The 21,189-nt window shown below is 42.7% G+C and overlaps 1 protein-coding gene across 21 annotated transcripts in view; it reads right to left on the minus strand.

Annotated features, from left to right (window-relative positions):
• The window catches only part of SOX5 (SRY-box transcription factor 5), a 645,179-nt gene that overhangs the window by 289,652 nt on the left and 334,338 nt on the right, over window positions 1–21,189 (minus strand). For 2 of the 21 annotated variants that reach the window (XM_072042374.1, XM_072042417.1), the window contains exon 1: window positions 7,094–7,257. The exons of 9 other annotated variants lie outside the window; for them this stretch is intronic. In XM_072042374.1, coding sequence (XP_071898475.1) covers window positions 7,094–7,185 — 92 coding nt within the window. In that variant the 5' untranslated portion in view covers window positions 7,186–7,257. Of the gene's footprint in view, window positions 1–6,238; window positions 6,387–7,093; window positions 7,261–21,189 lie in introns of those variants that run through there. 10 more of the 21 variants (XM_072042406.1, XM_072042380.1, XM_072042409.1 and 7 more) reach the window with 8 other exon arrangements.

Raw genomic sequence — 21,189 nt, forward strand, 5'->3', positions numbered from 1 at the left:
TGAAGTCTGTCTATATGAACTTGAGAAAACAACAGAAGAAGTATACAGTAAAGCAGAAATAAAATAAAATTATTATAGATGTCAAAAAGCAATTGCTGATATGAATTTCCATGCTTGGTCTTTCAAAAAAATGTATAAAAAGGCAATCTAGAATATCAAACATCAATTTTTAAAATAACAAACATAATTACAATATAGCCTTTATATTTACGTACAGAACGACTGAGAAATGTTACCTGATTAATCCCCCAACACTTTTAAGGGAAACAAGGTCAACTCCAGTTTCAAACTTTCAAAGCGAGCCCCAAGCTTTCTCTCATTTTCACTTTAACTCTCTATGTTCTACAAGTTAAAAATCGCACCATCACGTTGAACAAAAATTTTTTTCTTAAAGTGACAGACGGACAATTCGAAGAGAAGTACCTCGACAGACCCAAACGGGGTGTAGGACAACGTTCAGAAGTGTCCTTAAGACCAGCCAGCTAAGCCACCCCCGCATGGGCACCACTTCACCCGCTCCTCAGCTGCACAGTAACACCTGGCAGTTCCTGCAACCAAAATGCAGCTCTGTGCCTCTTCTCTTTCTTTTTCTGCTAAGAATAAACAAACACTGCACCCATAAAAAAAAAAAAAAGCTAGGTGCAAGAGCAATGCAGAGGAGCTGCTTTCCCAGTTCCCACCCACTTCTTCCAGTCTTTCCAGACATACGACCCCACAACACCACGGTGCTTCAGAGACCTCCTCTACACCGGGCTTGGCCTCGCGGACAGACCCAGGCCCTGGGGTGGCCCCGTGGGACTCCCCACCCTGGGGTGCCCCACTTGCAGCTGTCTGGGCCCGACAGAGCATGGAAAAGCGTCCCAGGGCCAGGCCGCCCTGTGGACCGGGGGTGCCCGCTGCGCAAGGCCAGGCAGAGAAATGCCAGTGGGCTCCCAAGTCCTCCAAGGAACTTCAACTGGCAGAGGTGCTGCAAGGAGGTGGCCAGGATCTGCTTAGCTTGCAGTATAACTTTCAAGGTATTCAAATAAGACACTATATTTTCCGCTTGTAAGAAGTACCGGAGACTTGGCGCGTGTTCCAAGAGATAAAAATTCACGAATATTTTCAAAAGGAAAAGCGCTTTGCTTCTAAGGATACTCCTTGTTAAGCCCGCTCTTTGCCATCAGCAGAGCCGTACCACAGCAATGGATTAATTGCTGCGCGCACTCCTTTCCTCTTGACCACTGCAGCAGAACTCACAGGCAGTGGATGTTTCCAGTACGCGCAGGTACAACGGGACAATGTTTTTCCCCTCCACTTACAAGTTAATTATACTTAAACCAGGCCAGAGCAAGAAATTCATTAAAAAAAAAAAAAAAAGAAAGAAAAAAAAAGCCAAGAGGATATCAGGATATCAAACTCACTTCTGCAAGAGTTGCAGAGGTAGCTGACATGCAAACTTCAACATTAAGAGATTAATTTAAAGTACAGTATGAAAGCATGCAAGGAAACTGTAAATCTACCTTGGGAGATACTCTTTCTCCTGTATAAATGTTATATATATTTTTAAACACAGCTACTGATATGTCGCATTACTTGGACATGAATGCCTATCCTATCATCAGGGAACTTCACATTAAAGTAACTCAGCCAGATACTATGTGCCTCTCAAACGGTAAAGCCATAAATGCTTGTTAAAAGCTCCCCGAGAAGTAGTAAATATTTTGTAAACTAGTTATGTATTTAAGATCTCTGGACAGCAAGAGAAGGAAAAACAATTCCTCTCCTATCTAAAGGTACCAATCAAACACACTATGCACATAAACATCGCAAGATGCTTGGTGGGAGAGTGTGTGTATGTGTTTGTGTGTGTTTTAATTAACTCCTTGAATGCATACGATGAGCCAGCCACCCAGAATTAGTAATGCCAAACTCCCGATTTGATTCAAATGCAGTGAATACAACAGTGGGATTGTGAGGGCTGGTGTGTCACTCATCACTTCTCTCATCTGCGCTTTCTTTGCGTTCCAAGTCTAGTTCACAATTGCAGCAACTGGTAAATTATTGAGATGTTCATTAAAATCTATAATCTGTAACAGTCAACTTCTTCCTCAATAAGCATAAGCACCACAAATGAAATTAGCGCACACAGGACATTAATGAGTAGCCTGCAAATGCATTAATTCTTTCAGACTCATCTCAGAGAAATAAAATCATGTCGACTTTTGTCTCAGCAAAGAACGACCGTCTGAAACTTTTAACTGGCACTGCATTCGTTCTTCAGATCCCAAACCCCTAGACCTAAATACGCAAGCAATAAAGTCATTTTCTGAAAGCATCTCCATGGAAGGCAAATGCTATTCAGCCCAGTATTAAAGAAATCTCGTTGTCTTACTTTAAATGAAGGAATAATCGCTCATACTTCTACAGGTAGATTTTAGGAGAGTGGGACATCATTCTGAGCAAGCCGGTTGATAGAACGGCATTATTCTTTCTCCAAAATTCCCAGCAAATGCAGTAGAAGAAGAAAGCTTTTAGGGTAACTTTAGCTAAGAAAAGCACTTAGGAATACGCAAAGTTTCCTTTTAGGAAAATGATTTCTCCATTTGACAGTGTTGGTACAACCCCAAAATAAATTCAGTGGGAGTCTGAAATGACTCGTGCAGTGCAGCAGTGAAGCAGCTAAGTATATTTTTCTCCTCCCAGCAGAGGCTTGCTTTACATCTTTGAGCCTCTCCTCTCTACACGCTATTCACTAGCGCACGGAATCTTTCCAGGGCACAGAACTAGTGACTGTCAATGCTAAACTTGTTCTGCTGTCCCCATCCCCATTGCTCCCATCCACGCCTTTTGTCTTTTCTAGCTCTTCCTTTTTTCCTGTGGAAGCACTAACCTAACCTTTCTTCCACAAATGCTGCATACTTCTCTACCTTGAATGGGCATATTAAAAAAAAAAAAAAAAAAAAAAAAAAAGGAAACAGAAAAGAATGCAAAGGAGAAAGAGAAAGGATGCCACTTTATCCTGATGCCTAGCATAGCCTCTCTCCCAGCCTACAGAGAAATGTAAATATGCAGTAATTAATTTGGGTTTAAGAACATTCCATACACTAGGGACATTGTTAAGCAGTCACTTTATCTATTTTTCATTTACCAGATTTTATTAAGACATTAAAACTTTATGTTGGGTATTTTTGAGGTCTTATCATTCGGTAAATTTCACAGCTGTCCATGATGGTTCTGGCCGCATTATCTCTACCTTTTCCTCAAAGTAAACTTTCTTTCTATTGCAGCCATACCTGATATATTTAAGCATGATAACTCATCTTAAAAATAAACTTAAAAAAGAGAAAAAAAGGCAAAAGAAAAGTTATCATTTTTGAGACCTATAAAGCCAATTCAAGAGTGCCACAGGTACATCACAAAGTATGTCCCTGAAGTTAATCTTGCCCTCTGTAATAAATAGAGCAGGTTTCAGTTACAATTTCTTCCTGCTACCTTTCTGCAAACATCATCCCTCTCAGCATACGCGTTCTGATGCTCCTCTCTATCAAGCAACGGAACTGCCACAAACTGAAAGAAAGAAGTGCAAGTAACTTCTCAGGAAGGCACGAAAGCCCTCACATTTTTGGTACGGTAATTAATTATACATGCCAATTCACAAAATCTAGTGCAATTTACTACTGATGCTGAACGAATTAATGAATGTTTATTCGTCTGACACTCAGGATCATTTTCATTCCAAGCGCGTACCACAGATGCCCATGATAATGACCACAGACGCAAGAGAAGCCCCCTTGATTCAGATCTCTCGAGTTGGGGTGCCTCAAACTGCAAGCAGTCCAGAAACTTTACCAGGATACACAGACACATCATGGAAGAGACGACAGGGAAAGCAGAACAACCTTCCGAGATACAGGCAGACACTCGGAGATCTGAACTGCAAACAACTCCGCCTGACAAATCTTTACCTCCTTGCAATTCGCTGTTCAAGTTTAAAAGGGGACGGTGGGAGACGGGCAGCAGCAGCACAACTGAAGTCAGTCATGCAGATATGACATGTGGGACCCCAGCGACTGCAGAAATGTGCTCCAAGAACAGAGCCTGCTGTGGATCCGGGCAAATAACCTGCTACGAACGTCTAAGAACCAGTCCTCGTACATCGTGCAAATGTACACATGTGAACCCTGTGAGCGCGTGTGTGTCTGTGCATCTGTGTGTGAGAGACAGTGCGTCCTCGTGGCTGTTTTCTGATAAATACACATATATTACACGAACAGTATCTACCCTGCGTATGTGTGTGTAACTATAGTCAAACACACGCAATGTAAACAAATGGTAATGATTAACAGAGATACTGGTTTGTATCGCCAATTTCAACTGCAGGAGGAAAATTGTAAAATAAATAAATAAATAAATAAATTGTATGTCCCGAGGTTCGTTTTTATTGCTTCCCATTTCTACCGCTTGCTATTATCTGCATAGCAAAAGGAGAGCAGTTTATTGATTATTTAACTAGAATGTTTACAAGAGCAAAGCTGGGATCCCTGAAAATGAATCGTACTCCTAAAAATAAAGAGCAAAGAAGCTTGCTTTATTTCTGCAGAAGATGTTTTGTCCAAAAGGACTTGTTTGTATATAAAATTTAGATAAATATATACGATGCAGAGACTTCAGAGGAAAAAAAAAAGTCCAGCAACCGGAAAATGAAAGGACTTGATTCTGCTTCACAGACTTTATAAGCATGCTGTTCATCACAAAGTTCAAAGAATAATCTAAACCGCTTGCTTATAAATTTCTATGTATGATCTTAGTGATGCAGATGAAATACTTTGGTCTACTAATTGCACGAGCGAGACAAGCGTGTTGCTGTGATGCTACCCCAGATTCGACACCACAAACGGTACTAGTTTCCTCAGGTAGTTGAACTAAGTTGATGCAATGCACGTGAACAAAACCATCTTTTCCTATTACCATAATAATAACAAAACAGAGGAAAACGCCAAATAGTCCAAGGAAGTCTGGAAAATTAATTGTATTAAGGGAGCCCTTGGAGCAGCGCAGCAACGCCAATTCCACTTTCTAGCAAGGAAGTGTTCTGGTTGCAGAAAGAGGGTCGAAAGTGTTAAAATAGTTCTTTTCTGCATTTCCCGATTTTATTTTTCTCCGATCTCTTAATTCAAGCGCTCCATCCCGTCCTTTCCGTGCACGCGTGTTCCTCAGCCCACTTAAAGTGTTTTTATCTTGCCTTCTTTTCTATGCCTTTACTACCCAATTCGGGAGGTTTGAGCGATGAACAGCTTGACTTAGCATATTTTTAACCAGCTGGTCTAGCACCTAGCTTGCATTGCATAGTCGGATACAACCAAATGTTTATACAGGAGGTAGCTTTCACGGAGATGAAGGAGGGAGAGGGGAAGAAAAAAAAAAAAAAAAAAAAAAGAAGAAGAACAAGAAGAAGAACAGGAAGAAGAAGAAGAACAAGAAGAAGAAGAAGAGAAGCCCGGGCAGCGCATCCCGCCCTCCTTTACCCTCGCACAAGTTGGAGCTGCCGGCGGCGGCCGGCACCGGGACCCCCGGCGGGGCGGGCGGCGGGGGGGAAGCCCCGGCCGCCGGCTGCGGGGGTGCAGGGGGAGGCTCGGGGGGCAGCTGCGGGTGTCCCGCCGCACTTTCCCCGCTCGGCGGCCCCGCGGTGCCCGGGGGAGCCGCGCTGCCGGCCGAGCAACAAAAGGGCGTGCGCTCCGCCGGGCGGCCGCCAAACTTTCCCGGGAGGGCGCGGCGAAACGGCCCCCCCCTTCCCTTGCCTTCCCCTCTCTTCCCTGCGCTTCCCCTCCTTCCCCTTCCCCTCCCCTCCCCTCCCTCCCTCCCGCAGCCCCCCGCCGCCGCGCACCCCGGGGCAGCCCTGGTGCTGGAGGAAAAGGGGGGGGGGGGGGGTGCTGCCGCCCCGCCCCCCCGCACGGCGGACACGCGGTTTGCACGCTGCTTTTTTTTTTTTTGGGAGGGGGGGAAAGGGGGGAAAAAGGGGGGGGGGGCGCAGCGTGCGCCCGAGTTGCGCCCCGTGGCCGCGCCGCAGGGCAGCGGAGACGCGCGGCGGGGCGCGGGGAGCGCGGCGGGGAAACGCGCAATAAAGAAGGGGGTTGTAATAATAATAATAATTAAAAAATAAAATAATAAGAGCCCCCCACAACCCGAAACGCAGCGCTCCCCCCTCTTTCCCCAACCCCCCCCCCCCCCCCCCCCCCGCCCCGCCAACTCGCCTCACCTTTCAAACTCCTGAGGTAAATCAGGGTCAGTGAGCATGCTGGAAAAGCGCAGTTTCCCTTTGTCACAGCAGCCACCTACGGTCGCCTCCGACTGAACCTGTCAAGTGAGCCCGAGCCCTCCACACCGATGGATTTTCTCTCCCTCCCTCCCTCCTCCCTCCCTCCCTCCCGGCGCGCTCGCTCTGAGCGAGGGCTCCTTGACCAGGCTCTTAAAGGGGCCGCGCCTCGCCGCAGACGAGACCCCCCCCTCCGTGTCCCCCCCCCGATGTCCCCCCCCAGGTCCCCCCCGGGGGTCCGGTCCCCGCCAGGGATGGCGGCTGGGGGAACGGGATGGGGGCGCGGGGCGGGGGGGGGAGCGGGTTTTGGGGTGGGGGGGTAGAGGGGGGTGTGAGAAAAAATGGTAAAATAAATCGGGGAAAAAAAAAAGTGTGGGGGGAGAGCGGCAAAAACAAAAATAAAAGCCCGGCAATCCACCTAAAGCGGCGAACCGGGAGCAAATCCCCTGCGCTGGGGAAGATCAGCGGAGAAAGAAGATAAAACAAGAGCAGACTGATTAAATTGAAACAGTTATCAACTCTGGGCGGGTTGAAATAGGGGAGAAAAGATTAGACATAAAAATGTTACCAAAGGCATTTGTACTCCGAAGAATTTTCATTCCTTTCTCCCCCCCTCCCTCCCTGGTCTCTCTCTTTCTCTCCCTCTTTCTCTCTCTTTGGGGAGGGGAAAAAAAAAAAAAAAAAAAAAAAACACAACACAACAATCAGGCATTGTTCTGAGGGAAGAAAAGCAACTTTGACAGATTGAAATATAGCAGAGGCCCCTTCAAGGAAACCTGTAAACAACTTGTCACTCACTCTGTCGGTCTCACTGTTAGCTCTTGCTTTCCACAAAGTGCTGCGAACCGGCCTGGCAACGCCACCAAAGTTTCCTCGGCTCCAAACTCCATCAACCGGCCCCGCACGCCAGCACCGCCAGCACGAACGACGACCACCACCGCCTCCCCTTCCTCCTGCCGGGACTCCTGATGCTGGGGGGCAGCTTTCTCCCCCCAAGGCTCCCAGCACACCCCTCTTCTCCAAGCCCCCCTCCCCCCCCGGTCCCCTGCCCAGCTGCCGCGGCCAGGTGAGGGTCTGGGGGCTGCAAGTGATGCTCCGAGTAAATTCCCCTTGCAGCCCCCTGGAGCAGAGCTGGGTGCCTTGCCAGCCTGCCTGGCCAGCGGTCTGCCTGGCACCGAGCTCCCAGAACTGGGGTGAATGAAGGAGAGATGAGGAAAAAAGGGGGGGGAAAGAAAAAAAAAAAAAAAAGAAAAAGAAACACCCGAACTGCAACAAACTGGTCTCCCTGTTCTTTAATGCACACATGCACACACACCCACACGCGACCACAGATCTTTACTCCATTCTTTCCAGTTCCCCAACCCTAATTCCTTTCTCTCTCCCTGCTTTAATTTGCAGCTGGACAACATTAAGGGCCTTTAAAAACCACGAGGTTCTGACCCCACATCAGTTTGATTAGGTCCGCTGCCCCCTCTCTTCCCTACCTCCCTCCCAGTGACACGGGGAGAGCAACTTTACTTTCTGCAACATGCGCAAGTGTATGCGCGCATTCCCGCACAGCAGCCCTAAAGCGTTCGATATTTTCATGCCCACCGGCTTCAAGAACCCCTCAAATAAAAGCTTATTATTTTTATTAATATCTAACAGCCGTGCCGCTTAGCGTGCTCCTACTTCCCCACGGTGTAAATTCTCTAAACCAGCAGGCTGAGGCAGGGGCCAGTCAGCCCAGGGCTGGCACAAGGCGCTATCGGCTACGAGCCCAGGACGATCATTTTGGCCACCGTGGGCTTGTGCCCGTCGTCCCTGTGGCGCATCGTGCCGTCCCCACGGAGCATCGTGCCGCTCAGGAAGCGGAGTGCTGGAGCTGAGTTTGTGGAGGCGCCTTCGCTGCAGTTCGTACCAGAGTCTGCCTTACACCACGGCGCTCGGAGCGGAGTCACCGAGGATCTGTCAAATTCTGGCACGAGGGAGATCTAATGGCTCCTCGCTGCGGGGCAGGGTAAGCTGACTTCCTTTGGTAGCCCCTGGCAAATAATATTTTCCACAGAGGTTTGTTCACGGGAGCCTGACAAACCTCGTTACCACGTACACGGATTTTTTATTTGTTATTTAGTAGCTAGCCCTTTTAGGACAGCTGTGAGGTAGACACTGAGAAGGCAGCAGATGATTAAAAAGAACAATTCCAAACACTTTCCCTTTCATCTGAGCGTCTCAAACCACGTTACGTCTCACATTACTCCTCTGCAGGTAATAAATATAATTAGGGCTGATTCCAAAACTTTATTTGTATTGAAAAGTATCTCACTCCACGGGGGTTCCATTCAAATCAGCAAATCTCTGTGTGGAGTAGGAGGCTACTTAGTAGGAGAATTTGGCCTCAAATAAGGAAACTGAGATGCAGACAGGCTTAGTCGCTTGCCCAAGCTGACACAGTTAGCCAACTGCAGCAAAAGGATGAGAATAAAGATCCATGTGCCTCACAGTCGACAACAGTCCTTGCGCTGCTGAAACATGTTGGATATTTCAGCTGCTTTTCCCACAAAGCAATGATTTTTACACGCAGCTAAAACATACTTCATCCCTGTATTCATGTTTGTGAGTCCCCTTGGCCTTTAATTTTCCCTTCGATTGCCCCTTTCTAGATGCTGTTCCTTCTCTGTCACTCCTTGCTTTGCTTCCCCCTTTTTTCTCACACTTGGCCTTGGGAACAGTTTGCAGAGAGAAGCCAGTCAGAAGCCCCAGCTGGAGGAAAATGAAGGCAACCTTTTATTCAAAGGATCTGCAAAAGTTCTGGCAGAACAGGACTATCTCATTTTGACTGCATGGTAGCTCCACTCAGCTCTCTAACCTCATATCCGTTCAACTCCACTGCACAACTGCCCTCCTTCTACCACGTTTGCCCTCTGTTCAGGTAAGGTGAGGCTGCAGTCTTCGATCACCCGTCCCTATAGCACTTTTTATTTAAGCGTCTTCATACTCCTCTGAGTTTGTGTTATGACCAGCTCCTTAGTCAGCTCTCTGCTACTCTCATTACAAACCAGAGCAATCACCATCGACACCAGGAATTACGGAACAGGACATTGGCTAGACCAGGACCAAGAACCATAATAAAAGGGAAAAAACAAAACAACTCGCCAACAAAGAAATGTCAGGGGAGAAAACAAAGATAAATGAGCAAGAGGGAGAGCTGAGAAGGAGAGAGGAAGTGGAAGAAAGAAAGGAAGTGGAGATCATTCATCTGAATGTTTCTGACATGAGTCCTGCTTTTCCCTTACCCTAGTTTACAACACTTGCCCTTACCCCACTATATTTTCTGCTAAGGTACTCATCTCCTCCTTCCTTCACTTCATATTTTCTGAGCTCCCAGCTCAGTGGTGGGAAACACAGTTGGGTCCAAAAAGGAGAAAAAGTGTTAATGTTATTACTGTATTAATATTAATATTATTGCATTATTGTATTGATATTATTGTATTATTAACAGTCCAGGCTTATCTATAAAATTATGTTCTCATACTAAGTTCTGCTGCAATGGCAATAAGGAGAAAAAGTGAGCTCAACAAATGATTTGAGGGAATCTTTGAAAACTTTATTCAAATTGTGTCATCTTAGAGACTTGCTTTTTAGAAATTGTGAGGACGTGTAACAAAAGCTGCTATCATATCAAAAACTGAAAAGAAAACAAGGAATTTGGATAAATAACCACAAACGGAGAGATAAGAAAATGCAACTGTCCAATTTTTGACATACAAAGTTTTACCTTGTCCCAAAACGTTTCACCAGTAATAGCAAGTCCCAATAGCCCTTTTTCACTCAGCAAGTCATAGTTAAAAATCCCATTCTCAGTGTTGGAGATCTTGTTCAATTCTCTCCACAAGCCTACAATTCAGGATGCAAGTCCAAATGCCTCCAAATGAGGAGAAAAGTGAAACCTCTCCCCTCAGCCCTTACATTTGTTTGGTGAACCTGCATTTCTCTTCCTTTGCTTCCTTTAAGGGGTGCCCAAAACAAAAAAGTTCAGGTAAAACAGGGTAATTTGGGTTGAACTAAACAAAAAAGCTCTGTTTTTCATTTAGGTGAAGGGAACAAATAAACTCTCATCTGAATTTTTGTGCTTAACTGAATTGTTGTTGCTATTGTGGTTCTCCAGTTCAAGAGGCGAAGCAAAAAAATCAATTATCCACCCAGCTCAAGTTAGAAATACCATAAGTCTGGACTATTGCATAGATAGAATCCACAGGTCTTTATATGGGCATATGGGCAGAAAGAAAACCTTAAACTAAGCGATTTTATTATTATTATTATTTCTGAATTATCAAATTATAACACTTCAGCCTAGTCCCTTTGGCAGCTGCTGCAATATAATAAGTAAAGGAAGTGCTGGGAAAAAAAGGGCTTTTGTTGTTTCCACTGTAGGTTTTAATAATAGAGACCTACAAGGTCCAAGGAAATGTAAGATGTTCCACAGAATGATTTACTGGAAAGTTCTCACAGAAAATATGCAAAACTCTGAGGATCCTTACATGGATTTTCTTTTTTAGGCATATATCCAAAGCAACTACAGCACTAAGAACAAATCTTTAAAATTTCTAAGAATGGCTGTTTTGGAATAGGTTAAGATAGAGTGAAGGGAGAATAGAGAGGGGTTCATACATTGACTATGAAGAATATCTTGCAAATAATGAGTGCTTACTTCAGAGTATGGAAATGTTTAGCTACAATGCAGTTTGGATCATATGCTTCGGAACAGATTTTTCCTTTCAGTGTGCATGCCTAGCTGCCATTTCCATTAATGGGAATTAAGTACATGTGTCAAGAGGAGAAGTTAACTCTTAGAAATATAACTAATTTATGCTTTTTTTAAAAGAATGTAAATGCCACATCAGGCATGTTTGGTGCTGGCAAAATTGAGCGCTGAATATAGTATAGCAAAATCTGAGAAGGAGAAGGCGGTCTGGAGGACTGAAATTTCTGTGCTATTTAGAGTTTTTAAATTTACTGAATTTCTTCAAGGAAAAGTAAAACCTTCTCTTTTGCAAGTGGGAAGCCCTTATTTATCAGTTATTTATTTGTAGTTTTAGTGAGGGCCTGTCATCTGCAACCCTCCCTGTAAAAGAGAACTGACACTACCCTTAAGGAGAAATCTGAACCTTCATCTAAAATTTGAATTCGTATTTCCCTCAGGGTCACTAAATATTACAATAAAGTTCCTAATATTTTATTTTATTTTTAAATCATGTCTGCACTCTTTAATTCTGTTCACTGCACATCAGGCAGGGTAAAGGAACCTCAAAATTAATACCCATAAATAACTAATTTTTTAGAAATAAAAATATATGTAAACACATATAAAATTAAATTACATTAATATTTTGGCAAAATGTAACTTCAAACTGTTAAAATGAGAGAAAGTAGAGAGGGGACACATTCTTGACACCCTGCCCCCCGTGTTCCTTTATTTTGGTTACAGCTTATTTTATTTCTCTATACTGACAGTTAGCTACAGCGCTCTTTATTGTCTGTTTTACTAATCTTGGCTTGCACAGAAGCAGCTCAAAAAATAGATAAAAAATAAAAACAGAACGGTTAAAAAAATCACAAAAATAGAGGGGCATATCCATGGATAGGAACTGTGCTTGAAATGATTTAAGAAACTAACTAGATTTCAAATCCACAGCTTCTCGTTAAAGCTCTGAACATAAAGTGTTACTAAAATAAGAACCTGTTGCTTTCAGTCTTTTTTTTTCCTAACTTCTTTTTTAAGCACGGCTATTTTGCATGCAGTGTGCCGTCCTGATCGAAGACCGCAGCCTCACCTTATGCGCAGTCTCCGTGCTCTGCTTCCATCCTAATCAGGATGATTTCTTTCTGAGTGACAGGCCTGTTTGCCGCCAGTGCCCAGCCGTTCTCCAGCCTCTGGGAAGGCAATGCCAGCAGGAACGTTCCTCCTCTGTGTCATTTGCAATGACTGTTACGAACATGTAAATGCCTGCTACAATATACCGGACGATGAACTTAATTCGTTTCATACAGATAACCAACTCCCATCAAACGGAAATGACTCCCTTTTCCCCTGGTGTGTGTGTGGAGGAGTAGCTGGTAGAAAGCGAGTCTCTTTTGAACAAGCAACCTCAGTTTTATAGCCAAACATAAGCTTCTGAGCCTATGTATCGTAATAACACAACTTTGATCTATTTATAAAAGTAGATTGTGATTGTTGAGCATGATTCAAAGCATGCTGAAACTGAGATCTTTCCGCTCAACTGAGTGGGCCTTTCTGAGTCTCTCTCGATACATTTCTTACAGGTTTTATCACCACACTCTTGTCACTTCCCTAATAATAATGTTTTTTTTTTAAAAAAAACAACAACCAAACAAAAAAAAACCCACAAAACACCACCAACAGAAAAAAACACACCACTCATCCACTGAACGGGGGGGGCTGTAGTCATCATATTTTGTCTCTGTATTTCAAGTCTAAATGTGCTTTACCCATAGCCTTACTCTTCTTACCAACCTGTGCACTGAGGACACAGGGTTTAAACAGATTTGCTTCCATTGATTGTCTGATATAAAACAAGCATCATACAGTTGAAAGCACAAAGCTCTTTTGGAATAATCCACTGTGCCTAGTCCTGTGTACTTTGTGAAGGCATTCCAGCCTTCCTCTTGTGGTCCTGAGGTTTGCTCTCATGTTTGTAATTAAAATTCTCCAAGCCCGCAGGTACATCTCCTGTCTGCTTCTCCTCCCTAGAAGTGTCTGTCTTCTAGTGCCATTAGGATCGTTTATTACACTTTTACCACAGGGCTATCAGCCACCCTCAGCTAAACAGCCTGAGCTCGTTTGTGGTGGGCACAACACAAGCACATACGGCTCAGTTCATGGTTGCCCTCCACTTTAGATACTCAGCTGGATTAAAAGAAAACAGAGAATATAAAATAATCCCAAAGAATTTTACCATTTTCTATTCACTCTGTACTGGAACCTTTCCAAACCAGTTTAGAATTTAGACTGTAATTGTAATTAAACACAGAAAAGGTAAAATTCTTGCATTCTGTCAATTGTTTTTCTATTTTATTCCTTCTTAATCCATATAATCACAAGAACTCATGTAAACACTACATAGCAAATGTTTCAAAAAGCATAGATGCTGAAATGTATGGGTTTTAAATTCAGAAAAAATCTGTAAGTACATTCCCTTTCTCCTGTACGACACACACAAGTTCCCTGCATTACATATACAGTCTGTGGTAAGATTATTACAAATTAGTGTTTATTAAATGCACTCTACTGATATTTAACTTGTTATACATGTCACTGGGAAGATCAAACTGTAAATTAAGCAATGATTCTAATGACATTAAATGTGTCTCTGTAAGAGGAGTCATAAAATATGTTGCTATCTTACACCTTGCACACTGAAACAGCAGTCAATGAGTATGTAGAGTTATGTTTCATTTCTAAAGCTACAAAAGCATACTATATGCATTCACGTATTTTAATGCAGCTCTGATGCAGTTTTATCAGCAATTTTCCACTTTTGGGTAAAAGCAAAAGTGATGCCATTTGGTTCTATTGAAACAAAAAGCTGAACTCCTACTTTCCAACACACAGCCTCCAATTCAGCCTCTATTACAGAGAAACAAATACATAAGCATAGTGTAAAACAGCCCCATGGCTTGTTGTTATTGCCAGTTCTATCAGAAGCTAACTTTTGCTTCTGATCTCTCCTTATATGGGACAGCTAGAGGCTGGAAAATTTGCTGGGGTAGCATGGTGAGGGTCCCTGGGAACACTCCTGCACCTTGTTGAAAAAGCAGGGAAAGTACTGCTACAGTATATTGAAGCGTAAGTGTGGGGAAAATCAGAATATCTAGGGACACTTCAAAAGCCCTAATGCAATCCAGGTACAGGGTAGACAACCTCCTACTAACAATTATCCTGTAAGCAAGACAGATCTTCAACAGGTGACACTGAAGTATATTCAGAATATAAAAGAATCAGAAAGGAGATAGTAAAAAAAAAAAAAAAAAAAAGCCAACAACAAGAGAAAAAAAAGACAACTGGATTGAGACAAATGTTCATTAAGATTAAAACACAAAGTAGTTTCTCAGGAATGTTTATCAAAGTAAACTTACGTCATAAATTTTTCTCTGCCTGGAGAAGATCCAAAGCTGAGTGTCTCTTCTCTTGCCATATAACATTGTACTCAATCCAGACTGCACATTTGGTCACCCGCTTTTCCCTTTAAATAACACTTTCTATTTCTGATGGGGCTTTTGTTTTGCTTTACAAAGTTTAATTTCTCTTTCTTTGTTGATGCGTTTTCCTTTTGTCATTATTTCAGAGTTGTGCAAAAGTAATTAGTGACATGGTGCCAAGGACTGAACCTCGCAAGCAACCTAAATATTTTGATTCACTGAGAATGCAGTCCATAATTTACGAAGTGCCTGACCCCTGTCCAATAAATAAAATAAAATAAATTAGATAACTTCTGCATGTTAACAGCTTTAGGCATATGCAGAGAAATATCAAAATGCAGAAACAATGAATGCCATCACATCAGGTATCAGATACTCTTTTAACACTTTCAAGAAACACAGTCACATTCTTACATACCTTTTTAGCACTTGACTCTATCTGATCAATCCTGTCAACCACCTCTCCTAGTATTTGCATGTAGCCACAGCCCTTTCTTGAGAGCAATGTGGTTCCAAATCTGAGCAAAGATTTCACAGCTGAGAATGTCACTGGTGAAACTTGGTTTCTAATCAATTCTGAGCTAGCAATAAAATGGCAGCAGGTGGCTCCAGGAGTGCAAATTGTGTGAACAGAAAAAGAGACAGGAGACACCTACTTTTTTGTGTGTCCATGTAACTTGCCTTTTTTCACTTTGCCATAAATTTCTCAGAGGAGTCTGAATACTGTAGTCAAAGTTAACCTGGTACAAGCAGTTGGGACAGGTTTTGGCACAAAAGCAACTACACAGAGCCTTTTGACTACAGTTTCTGAAAAGGTCACAACTTTTAGAGAGATTTATCGGCCGTGACACATTGGGCCACTAAAAAAATGCCCATGACATTACCAGGGATTTGTGTTTAATTGTAAGACAAAGATGTACATAGTTTAATGGAGCAAATTTTCTTATACTGATAGTTCAGAAAAATTGCCACAGAAGTTAAACAAGAACTTTGCTTCAAGCACAGAAACTACAGCCTGGCTCAAAACAAGAGAAAGTTCCCCACTATGTTATGTTCTCGATGTTTTAAAGCAAGGCAGACTCAGGCTGGACAAGAGGTCTGTAACCAGAGAGGGAAGCTCATTCCTAGCCCTCATCTGCTGCTGGCTGCCTTAAATTGTGTAGCCAGGCTGCCCATTTTCCTACACTGCAAGGAGTCCCTGTGAAGTCCTCTACTATCTTCTACAGCCCTGACTTGACGGTTCTGCCTCAGGCACAAATGTTTCTTCACTACTTCTGGTCACTGGTCACTGGCATTTTCAATTCATTAATATAAGTGTGAAACACCACCTATAACACTCAAATTTTGGGTACCCCCACTGTAGCGTTTTTCCACACCGACGGTCAATCATATACTTTTAGTTTTGTCTTCTGTCCTTTACAGGACTATCTAATTCTCAAAATAACTCCTATCCCACAACCACTTTTCCAATAAGCCCTTGTGAAGATCTTTTTCAAAAACTTGCTTTAGAGGCCAAAAAAGTCTAATGACTGTCTTCTACTATTTGTTGACAAGCTCAAGGAATTATCATTAGACATCATTTTTCTTTACAAAAGCTATGCTGACTGATAGCTATAGTATCAGAGTACTCATCTATATGTCTCCTAATTTTATTTTTTATTACTATTTCAACCAATTAATCAAGTAAGGAAAGAAAATTCATTAGACTAATTCTCGGCATCAATTCTACTGTTCAATTAAAGAGAGGCAGAAAAATTGCTTTCTCCAACCTTACAGTTTAGAAGCCAATATTAAAGAAAAGACTACATATTAAGTTATCAGCCCTATTTGAGCTAACCATCAATTTTCAGTAGCACATTTTGGTATATCCAACTGTACCTGATACTCTGTTGCTCTTCATTTGATGGGTATAGCACCTCCTTTTCCTTCACTTTTGTCTGTGACAGTAGCTAATGCTTAATATAGAAAAAGAATGGCTAGGGGTTAGATTTCCCTCTTAAATCTTCTGTGATAGAACATGGCAAGGAAATAATTTGGCTATTATTTCTGCACATGGTTGGACTAACCCATATAAGGAGAAATACAGTATTTTTTAGTAATGATCCACTGACCTGTGTTTACAAATCCCATTGCAGAGTTTTGTGAAATGCTTGCACTATTTTCTTAGGTGAGACAGAATGCACATGAAACCAAGACAGAGAAGTTTCAACAGTAACCTAAATCTGACAGACTGATTTTTTTAAACTATAATAATAACAATGATAATAATAATAATAAACGTATATATAAACCTTATAAAATACTTGCTGGCATTAGAATTTTAGCTGTGAACACTGTTTTCATTATTGGTAAATATATGCTTGCCACTCTCCCTGATGCCCAAAAAGGTCCCATAACATGACCTATCCCTAAAATACAGAATATTCAACGACAAGTTCTTAGTACTGTATTTTTAAAGGTTGCTATACACACAATCTGTGTAACAAAATGGTTGTTCATATGTGAATATTCAGTTATTAATACAAATCAGTGAGTACAATGTGGGGAGGACTACAGTCAGCAATCTTCTTAGAAACAGTCTGTTTGACTATTTTGATTCACAGGTTAACCCAATCTGGGAAATAACAGAAAGGAGAATCACTCCCACATACATGGGCAGTACAAAGGCAGAAGACTTGTTACATATGCTTAACTGGATTCCACATCATGTGGACAGTGAATCCCAGGCATCTTTGTTGCATTAGCCTGACTGCACATAGTCACTCTTTGCATAAACCAGGAGCACCTGTCTAGGATTTTCAGATATTCAGCATCTGTTGCTGAAGAGTCAGATGTTGCTGAGCCATTGCTGGCCATCCAAAAATCTCATAGATCACTGCACAAAGCAATGAGGCAGTAGATTATCACTAAAAGCCATAGCATATTGCCCATTTCTTTACAGTTTGCATGTCTAGAGAAGCATCAAACTTCCCTTGTTCACTGAGTCCGTTACAAGACGGAAGAGGATCCGTATAAGCAATACATACAGGTCTTGTGTCATCATTTTAACCTGGAAGCTAATACTGACTATTTTCATACCAGTTGCTAAAAGTTTCCTTACATTTAGACTACAGACAATTCTTACTTCTGGTGATCAAAACACATCCGTAATACTTGAAGTCATCTCCGTGACCATACTCCTTCCACATAAGCCCTTATTTGCAGGGCTTTTAATTTTTCTAATTATTTTTTTTCTTTTTTTTTTTTCTTTTTTTTTTTTTCTTCTGTGTTTAAATACACAGCTAAAAGAAGCATTCACAGAAAGCATTCAGTTGGGTTGCTGTGATCCATTTCAAACATCAAAAAATACTACAAAACAAACAAAAATAGTGAAGAGATAAGTGTGAAGTGCCTTTATGAATATAAAGAATCTATAAAGCCGTCACTAGGTGGGTCCATAGCAATGGATTAGACTTTGAGAAATGTTACATGCAAAACATTAATGCTTAAAACAGATGCAATACAGACCAAAAGAGACTTCTGGAAACAGGAAACCGGAAAATGAAATGGGAGATTCTTTCCTCCAGCTGCAGTCATCAGGCCTTGAAACCATGGGGCGGTATTCTGCACTGCTGCCCACCCCTGTAGGTGCTTCAGTGAGGAAGACTACAGTTCAAATGAATAGAAGTTGCTTGTGTTCTCTGGTAAGAAAGTCCACACACTCACATAAAAGCAGTATTTCTCCTTTCTGTAGGAGTAAGACTAAGGACGAAGGGAGGCATTTTTACAGACCCAAATCTCTGTCTGCATCTTCAAGCCAAAGGAGGAATGTTCCTAACTCATCCTTGAAAGCATTTCTTTGGGGCAGTGAGTGGAAAGGAAAGTGTCATTTCTTAAAGTACTTTCCTCTTGAACTGCCATAAGAGCTGGGTGTGGATTCCAGGCAGAAAATCCATTAATTTTGGTTTGGTCACATTTATTCAGATCTGGCAGCACTTCAGCCGAGTTGGAAACTGCCCCTGCATGACCACCATGACAGCAAGGAAGGAACAACAGGTATTTTCTCATTTCTGCTGAGCAGAAGCTCCTATCAGGATACAAAGATGATGGAAAATGTGGGTGGTTTATTTGGTTCCAGCTGGCTCCACATCACACAGTGAGGAAATGCCACGATCTTTGACAGGTTCATATTAGCAAAAATCAAGTGAAAGATTATGGGAAAGCTTCCCATTCCATTATCAAATAATTTGGGGGAGGGAGAAGGATGGGAGACGAGCAGTTTTTATTTCTAAGCTCTTCAGGAACTGTCTATTTTTATGACCCTTTTAGTGTTGAAAGCATTGTCTGAAATAAGGACTGATCTCCAATGATGTGAAAGCAAACCTATCGTTACACTTTTCAGAAAACGTAAAGCAGGAATAAATGAGCCGTTTTCATTTGGTGGAATGCAGCAGGTCTAACTGACTAATCTGCCATACGTGCAAAGGCCCCGGGGGCACCACCAGCCCTGCCCACCCCTGGGGTACCCCCAGCTGCTCAGGGCCCCACATCAGCACCCAAGGGCCGTCAGCCCCTGCTGCAGGGAGGATCCAGCTCCGTGCTGCCCTGCCCTGCCCAGCCATGTGCCCTGCCCCCTGCACCCACCCACAGGCCCATGTCGCAGGCCTCAGCCCCAGGGAGGTGCCCCATGCTTGGGGCTGCCCTGGTGCTCCTGGCCCATACGCTCCAGGCTGGGCTGTGGGACAGGCCCTGGCTGCCAGGTCCTGCCCAGTCACCCAGGGGAGCCCCTGTGCTCCCCAGCTACCAGCCCCCAGGGAGGAGCCAGCCCCTGTGTTTACCATGACGATAGATCCTGCAACGCAACCCACCTATAACACAACCAATAACCAAATGCCAGTTGTGAAACCCACCCAGTAACCTCCAATAAAAAACAAACAAACAAACAAAAAAAAAAATCAATGGAACTGGCATCTACCCTTCTTCCCTACGGAGAAGAGAGTGGGAACACACCAGTCACACATGAATGCGCTGTTCCCAGTTACACAAGGGAGTTCTCTATATAACATGAAATTGTATTGCCTTAAACACTGGATGGACTGATTTGTGATAGTCAATAAGGAAGTAACGGGAACAGTATTCAAATAATATTCCCTGCCACTGTTTGAATTCAGTGCTACTGAGGAACCACTCCTTCCTCTGGGGAACCAGAGCTGAAAGGCATCTACTCTGGATCTTCCTGGGCTACTTCTGTCAGGAGCTAAGGGACTACTTAGTTCCTCTGAAACACAGCCATAGAAGGAGGAAGGAAGGGCAGCACGAATGGCTCTGCACCCCATATCCACAACAGTTCAGTGGTTAAGAATTACTGAATTCATCCCAGAAATGGAGAAGCTGTGGCCAGCGCTCCTTTGCCTGAAGGCTACAAATCCATGACTTGCTCTTCCTGATGACTTGCTCTAACTGCAACATGTTAAAGCTGTGACTAAACGCTAGTCAAATGTAGTAAGCCTCCCTAGAAGCTGCTATAAGATGCAGGAAGCTCATTTAGATCGGAAAGGACGTGGCACAATGACAACATACCAACAGAGTGGGGAAGGTGCCCCACCGAGAAGATGGTGCTCTGGATTCCAGACACTATTTTATAGCCTCTTCCTTCATTTTACATCAAATGGCTATAGATAAAGTATTAAAGTTGTTTCATTACTTAATTCATTATGCTAGAACAGAAATCACTTTCTGCAGCCAAATTAATCTTTTTTTTTTTTTTCTAACCAAGTTGAACCATTTCATTAAAAGAATTGCCGGATCTCGGCCAGTCCCAGATCCTCGTGCATTCTGATGATTGGGCCACTCTCCTAAAAAGTAGGAAATGCACACCTGGCCTCCCTTCAGTGAGAGAAGAGACCAACTCACACAGAACAGCATTCTGAGAGATCTCTGAGGAGGAGAGGTGCTACTCTGCTCATTTATACCGAGACAGCAGCACTTCTGGGTGAGCTTTATTTTAAGTTAAATAACTCATGCAACTGGGAAGTATAGGCACAATCAGGGTAGACAGAAGCTAAGAAGAGGTTCTTGGGATCACAAGATTTCATTTAGGCACTTAACGCTCTGTCACTATTCCACTTTAAACACTCGCAGATCTGAATCTAAGTGCAGCTCCAATTAAAGAGAACAACATATTCCCTACGTAAAGAAAATGGATGTGGTTGGAATAAAACTCCAAGACAGGAAAGAGGCTGGAAATACTTGTAAACTCAAGTGTTTTAACCTGATATTTAGCAATCCCTTAAAATTACTATCTTTCTTTTTTTTTTTTTTTTGTCTGTAAATACTCATTTTCTACAACTTTAATACCTGCTCAAAGCCATTCAAATGTTCAAGGAGTGGCAACAGTTAATTTTTGTTAAGTATTACTGTCAAACTGCACTACGATATATTCAGAATTCCTCACATGATTCTTCCAGTACAGTTAAACAACACACTCAGCCAAGACAACATAAGATAGCAGCACTATAGTATGAGCTAAGTACTATTATATCATCAGGACACTCTCAAACGAACACTCTAAAGACACTTTCTGAGCAATTTTGGCTACAAAATTAACCCTTTTTTGATTTCAACATACATCACCAAAATAAGTATATACATAATCTAATCTCTAGGTATAGACAATGTAATTGAGGTAAGGATGAGCTGCCTAATAGTATGCACAG

The sequence above is a fragment of the Anas platyrhynchos genome, chromosome 1 (assembly GCF_047663525.1).
Source record: "Anas platyrhynchos isolate ZD024472 breed Pekin duck chromosome 1, IASCAAS_PekinDuck_T2T, whole genome shotgun sequence".
NCBI lineage: Eukaryota > Metazoa > Chordata > Aves > Anseriformes > Anatidae > Anas > Anas platyrhynchos.